Source organism: Rattus norvegicus, chromosome 13 (assembly GCF_036323735.1).
Source record: "Rattus norvegicus strain BN/NHsdMcwi chromosome 13, GRCr8, whole genome shotgun sequence".
Classification (NCBI taxonomy): Eukaryota; Metazoa; Chordata; class Mammalia; order Rodentia; family Muridae; genus Rattus; species Rattus norvegicus.
This window is the reverse complement of record NC_086031.1, coordinates 50,207,369-50,217,442: the sequence shown is the minus strand read 5'-3', so window position 1 is coordinate 50,217,442 and position 10,074 is coordinate 50,207,369. Positions and strand designations below refer to the sequence as shown.

The 10,074-nt window shown below is 46.7% G+C and overlaps 1 protein-coding gene across 7 annotated transcripts in view; it reads left to right on the top strand.

Annotated features, from left to right (window-relative positions):
* Positions 1–278: 278 nt before the first annotated feature.
* Positions 279–10,074, top strand: part of Mroh3 (maestro heat-like repeat family member 3) — a 35,452-nt gene continuing 25,656 nt past the window's right edge. For 3 of the 7 annotated variants that reach the window (XR_010056928.1, XR_010056929.1, XM_063272537.1), the window contains exons 1-6: positions 385–1,588; positions 3,886–3,950; positions 4,270–4,392; positions 4,476–4,555; positions 4,917–5,046; positions 5,787–5,873. Coding sequence is in view for 5 of the 7 variants with exons in the window: in XM_063272537.1 (XP_063128607.1) it covers positions 1,501–1,588; positions 3,886–3,950; positions 4,270–4,392; positions 4,476–4,555; positions 4,917–5,046; positions 5,787–5,873 (573 nt within the window). In the remaining 2 variants the exon portion in view is untranslated. Of the gene's footprint in view, positions 1,589–3,885; positions 3,951–4,269; positions 4,393–4,475; positions 4,556–4,916; positions 5,047–5,786; positions 5,874–10,074 lie in introns of those variants that run through there. The other 4 variants (NM_001412863.1, XM_063272536.1, XM_063272535.1 and 1 more) reach the window with 4 other exon arrangements.

The window sequence follows — 10,074 nt, the reverse complement described above, 5'->3', positions numbered from 1 at the left end:
ATGAGATCGCTTCTGTGGTTTTGCAAAAAGCCCCAGTGTGTGTTTGGGGGCGGGGGGTGCGCAACTTTTACTGCTGTCCTGTAGGGGGCGCTCAGGACCTGGGAGCAGAGTACCTGCTATGGCTACAGCTTCTGCAGAGCTTGTGGCAGGAGTCTGAGGTAACCCTGTGTCAGGTAGAGAAAGGGGTCTCTGTTTTACCTGTCCCTCTACAGTCAAGGAAGAGGTAGGTCACAAAGGGTCAGGCAGATGGCTATGCAGGGGTTACTCCAGTCCTGCGTTTGGCGGCCAGCCCTAGAGACTGTAGGAATCTGGCCTTCAAGGCATCCTTAAGCCCCGGGCGGGTGTTCCACGATAGGGGTTGGGTGGGAAGGGAAGATAGTTCCAGGGTCTCCAGAGAAGCCGTGGGCATCCTTATCTCAGACCTGAACATCAATTTAACTATTAACTGTGGCTAGTAAGGACTTGATTTTGGATTTAACTTGTTTTGTGGTGAGTTTGAACTTTATTTTTTCTTTGTTGGGAATGGAACCCAGGGTTTCATACTTGTTAGGCAAGTATTTGGTTTTGTATTTTAGCCACTTGTTAGGCCCAGGGAAGTACATTTTAGGGGTTTTTGTTTTTGTTTTTTAATGGGTGCATCATGTGTGTGCTGTGCCCACTTCGGTTAGAAGAGGGCATCCGATTCCCTGGAACTGGAGTTACCATGGGGACTTTTAACAGTGGAGCCATCTCTCCAGCTCCCACCCCCAATTCCAGAGGGTTCTGCTATGATAATCTGTTTAGTTGGCAAAGCAGGTTGAAGTGTGTGTGTGTGTGTGTGTGTGTGTGTGTGTGTGTGTGTGTGTGTGGTGGGGGTTGTTTGTTTAAAAAGAGGGGACAGCAAAGTTCTTGTAAGCAGCAAGCCATGAACTGTGCCAGTGTGAGGAACTGGTTGGGTATAGCTCCTTTCAGTTCCAGCCCACAGGCTGGCATGTCTGGGAGGAGCAGGCATGGGGAGCGCTTAGCCTCCCCTACTAGAAGGCAGAAGGGACATCCCAAGGAACGAGAAAGAATGCTGTCTGCTAAGAACAGCTTCCGGATCTGACCTCAAGACATCCAGACCATAGATAGAAACTTCCCTGGAGGCCAACTTGAGTTCCAGATTGCCACAGGAGATCCTTGGATGGTGCCTTCATGACCTATAAGGAATCAGGGTTCAAGGGGGTCATGCACCTTCCCCTGAAACAGGAGATAAAATGGGAAACTAGCAAACGGGACCTAGCATGGGCACTGTCCGGTCAGTTCTTGTGGTTCTGTTGCTTTTCTGGGCTCTGCCATGGATAAATGCAGAGCCTCAGCCCAGCTCTGCTGTTTCCAACCCCATCCTTTCCTTGTAAATGGTCAGGCTGCCTCCTGCAGTCTCCCCCTATACTAAACCTGCATCACTAAGGCCAGACTCTCATCAGGCCTGAGTGTTGGTCTCATTACAACTGTCCTGGGTGAACTGTCCTGGGTGTGCAGATGAATCCACAGTCGGAGGAGAGAATTCTGAACAAAGTAGCATTTCGGCCATCGTTGTATGATGTCCTCTTAAAGCCAAGCTTATCAGGTAAGTAGTTTTCGATAGGCCTGGGTACCACTCATCTTACTGTGGCAGCATGGAAGTGATGATGGCCCCCTGGCCCTTGCTGGAGGTGTCACTCAAAGGGTCCACGTGGGCTTATGCACTATCCCTTCCATAACTCCAGTCTCTACAGGCCTGCCCCTTTTGCAGCCTTGCCTCCTCAGAGGCCTGGAGCTGAGCTGGGTGCTGATATGGTCTGAGATATTGAAACCTCACCTAGGGACAACTATAGATGTTCAGGGGAGCCCTAGATGTTCAGAGCTGACTTTTCCATATCATCTATAGGCCAATAATCTCCTAACAGACTCTTGATTTTTAGACCAGAGGTGTCCATATTCCAAGTTCTTATACCCCTGGTATTTTAAAATATAATTTTACTTTACTTCTTTACCATGTGTGTGCGTTTGTGTGGAGGTCTAAGAACAATTTACATGAGTTGGGTCTCTCTACCTTGTGGGTCTAGAAGATTGAGCTTAGGCTGTCAGACTTCATGGGTAGCATGATTACCTGCTAAGCTATTCTGTTGGCCTTTCCCTCCTTCCCTCCTCTTTCCTCTTCCTCTTCTTCTCTTCCTCCTCTCTTCCCTCTTCTTCCTCCTCTTCTAGACAGAGTCTGGCTAAATTACTCAAGCTTGTGATTCTCCTGCCTCGTGATTAGGACTCCAGGGATATGCCACAATGCCCCATCCTAAAGTCTACTCATGCACTTTGAGGTCAGGTAGGCATTGCAGAATCAACATGATCCATGCTCCAAATGAACCCTGCTTTATTATCATCTCTGGATCCCCTCAGATCAACCCAATTCTTCTAGTTTCTCAAGCCAAAAGTCTATTTTTTTTTTCCCTTGAGGCAGAGTCTTGCTATGTAGCACTGTGGCACTGTCTCTGCCGCAGCCTCACAATACTAGAATCACAAATGTGTGGGACCACACCTATTTGACTCAAGTTTCTTTGCTAAAGCTAATTTTACTTTTGACTCATGATTTTACTATGTAGCTCAGGCGGGCTCAAAACCCATATAGCTCAGGGTGGCCTCATCTCCAAGACCCTCCTACCTTTATCTCCCAAGTGCTTGGATTACAGGTGTGTGCTACTACACCTAGTTAATTTTTGTTTAGTAGTTGAACCAGGGAATTGAACTGGGGGGCCTTCAGCATGTTAGGCAAGTGCTCTACCACTGAGCTACACTCCTAGCCCTACGAAGTCTTGATTTCTTTCTAGCTTTCAGTCTCACATCATTCTCCATCATCTATTTCTACTGATCATCAACATAGATACCAGACATGACTACTTTCTGCTGCCACCTCCCTCCGGGAGAGCAACCATGCGTCTCTCTTATTGTTTTAGTCGCTTAACTGATCCCCTCCTTTTTAAGAAGGCAGGCTCTAATGCAGTCCAGGCTGGCCTTAGGCTTTCTGGTAGCTGAGGATAGCCTTGAACTCCTGGTTCTCTTTGTCTCTACCTTTCATAGGCTAGGACTAAAGGTGTGCATTACTGTACTGGGCCCAGGGATGGGGATGTGGCTTAATTTACTAAGGATCTGTCTGCCTTTATTAGTTCATCGAACCCCACAACATGGAGGTCTGTCCTTGCCCACATGGAGGTCTATTCTTGCCATGGCACAGTGGAGGAGACTGAGTTGAGAGCTTCATTTGCTGCAGGCCACAGGGCTAATGAATGGAAGGGCTACACTTTGGCTTCAAACCCTGCCTGGAACCTGGTGTCTGAAGGACAGCAGAGGCCTGCACTCAGGCCTATTATCTACACTGTTTGTGCCCCCCACACCTCATGCCCCACACCCCCAATGCCACAACCCCATTCATTTGTCTTATCTCTTCTGGACTCAATTTGGGATAATAGGGCTTTCCCCGCTAGCCTTCCTTCCTAACCTCTGTCTTACTACTCATGTCAGCAGCTTTAAGCTACATGCATCTTAGTTGACAAGAAAGGCTCCCAAGGCTGACTAGAGACTCAAAGTCCATTCACAACCAGGAATCTCAAAGCCAGTGTTGGACAGTCCCAGAAATCTGTGGGACACTGAGAGTGACTTGAAGTCCTTCCTCTTCCCAATCATTCTTGCTTCAATGGCCATGTCTGATGTAGAAAGTCTCTTAAGTCCACACCGGAATGCTTTCCATGTTGGCCTCCATGTTTTCATGAGAGGTTCTGTAAATTCCCATGCTGCACCTCATCGTCTTAGTAGAGGGGGAGGGGAAGGGGGACTACCCCTTCCTAGCCCACCTGATAAAACCAGCTGATCTCCTCCAACCACACCCCCTTTCAGGATTGTGCCAATCAGAAAAAGAAGCCTACCAGTTAATTCTGGATTTTATGGAACCAGGACAGCTGGTAAGGAGACTCTCTGAGACTCTGGGAACTGAGGAGCACAGTAGGAAAATCCGAAGGTCCGTGCTTCCCTTAGCCCCAACCCTGAAGCCTCCTGAATGCCAGCTTCTCAGTGGCTCGAGGCCAAACCACTAGACAGGGTGGCGGTAACCCTCCTGACTGAAAGATCTTCCTTGGTCTCTTGAAGCTACTGTCCCCAGAAGGCTACAAAGGCTTAAGATACCAGTGACGTGTAGCACTGTCTGGTTGAGTTGGGAGTCGGCAGAGTGTGGGGCGCAGGTCTCAGGTCCCGCCCTGAGACTGGCTTTGTCTTGTGTCCCAGTCCCAGTTAGAAAAGTTCAGTTTCCTGAATGCTGTGACAACACTGAGCAGTGTCGTGCGTAACCAGGCCAACGGCAACATGAACAACTACTATCCTAAAACTCTGCTGGCCAAGAAAATCGAGGTGAGAAAGAAGATGTCTTCCTCCTGAACCTGGGGCTGCTATCCCTCTTGGAGGTGAAGTCTCGTTTTTCTTCGTCTTTCTAGACATTCATCCTGGAAGAACCCACTGAGATCTTGGACAGTAGCGTGCGCCAGCAAGCCATGCTCTGCATCGTGGGCCTGAGGTTCCTCCCCCATGGACCCTCTCCTAGCCTCTGGGGCTCTGACCCTGAGAACGTGTGGGTGGGAAGACAGGCACGGTCTGGGAACTTGACTGGAGGATAGAGATGGCAGAGTCTATGGTGACCAATGCATCTGCCTGCACCCTAGGACGGGAGGGGGGTTGGAAATCTATTAGGAAATCTGGTGTAGGACACCTCCCTGATCAATGTTCTCCTGCTCTGATAAGGAATCACAGGAAAGTGGCCCATAGCTTTCTGTACCTCAGAGAGTAGTCGAGCAGTTTCCCCCAGAGGGTTTGAAAATATTCCTCAGCCTCACACAGGATGCCCTAAGTCCCTTGTTCTTCACCACTTCCCCCCCAAGTCAGGTGCAGCCACCTTTCCACTTATGCCAGAAGCTGGATCTGGTCAACACTAGCATCACCAGCACATTCTCCCTGCCTCTCATCATGCCCAGTCTCGACAGAAAGGAGAGCGCTAGTCTCTATCTTCAGGTAACCCCATACGTGTCTTACTGAAGTTCCCTGTGGGAATGAGTTGGTCTTGGGGACCACCTCCTGTTTGCTTGGCTTCCAGGCCTTCCTCATGCTCTAACTCTCCCCTCAGGAGCCCAAGTCCCTCTGTCCTCCATTCTGCTTACTGTCATTCTGGGCTTCCCAGGGAATGGTTACACCCATACCTTTCCTCTCTGAAGCCTGCCATCTATGATCTTAGTCTACCGACAAAGCCCATAGACTATTTGGGATAACTGGTGAAGGGACTGACAAATATTCCCAAGGATATTTGATTTTAAAATTGGGGCTGGGAGGGACTAGGGAGAAGGCTCAGTGGTTAAGAGCACTGGCTGCTCTTCTAGAGGGCCTGAGTTCAATTCCCAGCAACCTCATGGTGGCTCATAAACATCTGTAATGGGATCCAATGCCCTCTTCTGGTGTGTCCGAAGACATTGACAGTGTATTCACATACATTAAAATAAATAAATCTTTAAAAAATAATAAATAAATTTTTTTTTAAATTGGGGCTGGGAATGTGGCTTGGTGGTAAAGCACCTACTTAGCACTCATGAGACATTGGTTCCCAGAATTGTAAAAACAGAACACGGAAGTCTCTATAAACTGGTACGACAGCTCTAATGCTGAGAATCCTGTGGAGGAGACAAAGGGAGTATTGCCAGGAAGTTAAGCCAGCATGTGGCAGTCATCCTAGTGTACACCCCATGTCTCCTCACTTCCAGACAATCCAGGCCTTGGATGACATGCTCCAAGCTCTCGTGATAGAAGACATGAGGCCCAACATGGCCATACTGCAAAGTTTTCTGGAGGTAAGTGGCTGCAGAAACCAGAAGTCCACACTGTTTCGTATACTCCATGTAGGGAGGCAGGAATATAACAAGAGCTGGTGAGGATGCAGTCTCACGTCTCCCCCAATGTGTTCTTAGGGTGTTGTTTGGAACCACAGTCGTCTGGACCCTTTTCTGCCTAGAACTTGGTCGTACTGCAGTGTTAGCAGTGATCATAATTATGTCCAGGCTATACTCAAATCTTACTGTGTTGTCTCGTGGTGTCACTGCTCTGCGATCCAATCCATGTTCACCCCTTAGACTACTCTATTTCCTGAATATAGGAGACTCAGAGCATTGCAAAGCACTGTTTTTTCTTTAGCTGATTTCAAATATTCTCAATTTTGACAAATTTTCACTTCCCGAGAACAAGATTCAATTAGGGATGTAGCTTGGAGTCCCTTGAAAATAAAGTTCACGAGCAACATGGTTATCGCCTGGGGCACGGTATTTTGTGTAAAATTCTGTATGACTACAAATAAAGAAATAAGCGTGTCCAGGTATCCTGCAACCAGAGGAGAGACATTTATTCCTATGCGAGAGAGTGACGCAGTACTTTGGAATGTCCTGGTGCGTTTGTCGAGAGGCCTGTCCGAGCTTTATAGACACCTCATTGTGCGGGCAAGAACAAACCCTCTGTTATCTTCCGAGTTTGTGGGGGAAGGGAGGGAGGCCCTGAGCTGGAGTCCTGGACAGGGTGAAGTCCTCAGGATTCATTACTAGGCTTCTTGTTCTCCAAAGATAAATGGGTGCCAGGCGTTTGTGTGTGTGTGTGTGTGTGTGTGTGTGTGTGTGTGTGTGTGTGTGTAAATACAACGCTGAAACGCAGAAGCAGGAGGATTGCAATGAGTTTGAGGCTGATCTGGGCTAGATAGTGATATATATATCAGAAAATAAAATAATACATGCAAACGTTTTTAGCCAGAGTTGGAGAAATGGCTCAGAGGTTACGAGATCTGGCTGTTCCTCTAGAGGACTGACACTCACGGGGCAGCTCACCACTGTCTGTAACTCCAGTTCTAGGGGATCCATGGCAACAGGCAGGCACATGGTGCACATACATGTGCAGGCAGGCAAAATGCCCATACACATAAAATGATATAAATACAGCTTTTTAAAAAAAAAGTTTTCAATCTTTCATAGAAAATGGTTTTTTTTTTTTACTTTTTATTATTTATTTCGAAATGGCTGTCTGCATTTTATTTCTCTTTTTCATTGGAAACAGTTTCTGTTCTCATATAATACATCCTGGTTATATATAGTTTTCCCTCCCTCTCCTCCTCTCAGTTCCTTCCCATCTCCCCTACCCCCACCCCCGCCCCCCTGGATCCACACTCCTTCTGTCTCTCTTTAGAAAAGAACAGGCTTCTAAGAGATAATAGCCGCGCAACAAAATAAAACATGGTACGCTGAAGAGAAAACTTTCGTATCAAAGTTGGCTGCAGCAACCTAACAGGAGGAAATGAGTCTCAAGAGCAGGCCAAAGGGTCAGAGTTCACATAGTCAGGAGTCCCATAAGATCATAAGCTTAACAGCTTATATAATCAGAGGACCTGGCACAAACCCACTCAGGCCCTGTGCTTGTTGCTTCAGTCTCTGTGAGCCCACAGGTACCATACTTAGTTGGCTTAACTGGTTTGTTCTCCTGGTGTCCTCTGCCCTCTCGTTCTGCCTCCTCTTCTGTGTGATTTCCTGAGCTATGAGGGGAGGGACTTGATGGAGACCTCCCAGTTAGATTCTCTCTATGCATAATGCCTGTCTGTGGGCTCTCTCCCTGTTCCCATCTGCTACAGAGGAAGCCTGTGATGATGAAGACTGGAGAAGACACTGATCTATTAGTAGAGCAGGATATTGTTGGGGATCATTTTATTAATTTTTTTTGTTTTGTTGTTGTTTTTAGACCAGTCGTAGTTGGTTTTATCCTAGGTCTTTGGGAGATCTGGTCTTTGGTTCTTGGTTACCCAGTTTTGGGTTATGGGTTCTTTCTTATGGAGCGGACCTTAAGGCAAATTAAACATTGACTGGCTACTCCAACACGTTCTGTGTGACTATTGCCCTAGCATAATTTTCAGGCAAGACAGATTGTAAGTCAAAGGTTTCAGGGCTGGTTTGGTGTCCCTGTTTCTCTTTCAGTGGCCTTCAGAGTACCTTCTCACACCAGAGAAACTAGAACATAGGGGTGAAGGCTCCATGCAGGGGCCAGCTTAGCTTCTCCGTGTTCTGTGAGGTGCGTGGGGGTTGTTCTCAGCACCAGGGTCCCACCATCAGTTAGTGGAGAGCTACCCTTTGTCTTAGCATCAGCCTGAGTTGCTTGGAGATGTCAGTGGAACTCCCTTGGCTAACAACTCAATCGAATGCAAACCAAACCCACCACTGGGAGCTTTGTCTGACTATTAAAAATGGCCAGCTGAGACTCTATATCCCCATTAGCAGGAGTCCTTGGTAGGATCGCCTTTGTAGAGTCCAGGAATTTTCTACTGTACTAGATTTCCGCCCCACCCCACTAATTCCACAAGTCTCTTTCCACAACCTCTGCCTCCATCCCATCTCTCCCATACCTGATTCTTTCTTCTCCTGTCTTAACCTGATCCTAGTTCATCCATAAAATCTCTTCTAGCTGGGTGGCAGTGGTGTACACCTTTAGCCCCAGCATTGAGGCTGAGGCAGGCAGATCTCTGAGTCTGAGGCCAACCTGGTCTGTCAAGCAAATGGACAGCCAAGACTACAGAAAGAAATCCTGTCTTGAAAAAAATATATATATATATATTCTGTTTCTCCTTCCCAGGGTATCTATGAATCCCATGCCTCCCATCCGAGTCCTCCTCTTTACCTAACCTCTGTGGGTCTATGGACTTTAGCTTGGTTGTCATTTACTTATAGATTTTTACTTAGAGTTATCATTTACTTAACAGCTAATAGCTACTTTTAAGTGAATCCACACCACATCTGTCTTTCTGAGTTTGGCTGACCTCACTCCAGATGATTTTTTTCTACTTCCATCCATTTACCTGTGAATTTCACGATGTTGTTTTTGTTAACACCCTAGTAATGTTCTACTGTGCAAACGTACCGCATTTTGTTTATCCATTCTTCAGTTGAGGGACATCTAGGCTGTTTTCCGTTTCTAGCTATTACGAATAAAGCTGCAATGATCATAGCTGAGCAGCTGCCCTTGGAATAGGATGGAGCCATCTTTTGGGGTAGATGCCCAAGAGTGGTATAGCTGGATCTTGAGGTAGATTGATTCCCAGTTTTCTGAGGGATTGCCATATTGATTTCCATAATGGCTGTACAAGTTTGCACTCCCATCAGCAATGGAGCAGTGTTCCCCTTGCTCCACATGGCCAGCATGAACTGTCATTTGCGTTATTGATCTTAGCCATTTTGGTAGGTATAAGATAGAATCTCAAAGTGTTTTTGATTTTCATTTCCCTGATGGCTAAGGAGTTTGAGCATTTCTTTAAATGTTTCTCACGCACTCTGAGATTGTTCTATTGAGAATTCCATTTAGATCTGTACTCCTTTTTAAATAATTTATTTATTTTATGTATCTGAGTACACTGTCGCTGTCTTCAGACACACCAGAAGAGGGCATCAGATCCCATTACAGATGGTTGTGAGCCACCATGTGGTTGCTGGGATTTGAACTCAGGACCTCTGGAAGAGCAGTCAGTGCTCTTAACCCCTGAGCCATCTCTCCAGCCCTCACTCTATTTTTAATTGGAGTTTTGGTTTTTTTGATATCTAGTTTCTTGAGTTCATTAAACATTTTGGATATTAGTCTTCTATCAGATGTAGAGTTGGTAAAAAATCTTTTTCCATTCCATAGGCTGCCACTGACAGTGTCCTTTGCCTTATAGAAACCTTTTGGTTTCATGAGGTCCCATTTTTTTAATTGTTGACCTTACTGCCTGAGCTGTTGGTGCTCTGTTCGGGATGTTGTCTTCTCTCCCAGTGTGTTTAAGGCTCTTCCCCACATTCTCTTCTATTAGGTTCAGTGTACCTGGCCTTACATTGCTAGCTTTGACTCACTTGGACTTGAGTTTTGTGCAGGGTGAGAGATGGGATGTACTTGCATTCCTCTATACACAGACGTTCAGTTTGGCCAGCAGCATTGTTGAAAATGCTGTCTTTTCTCCAGTGTGCATTTCAAGCTTCTTCATAAAAAAATCAGACATCCGTG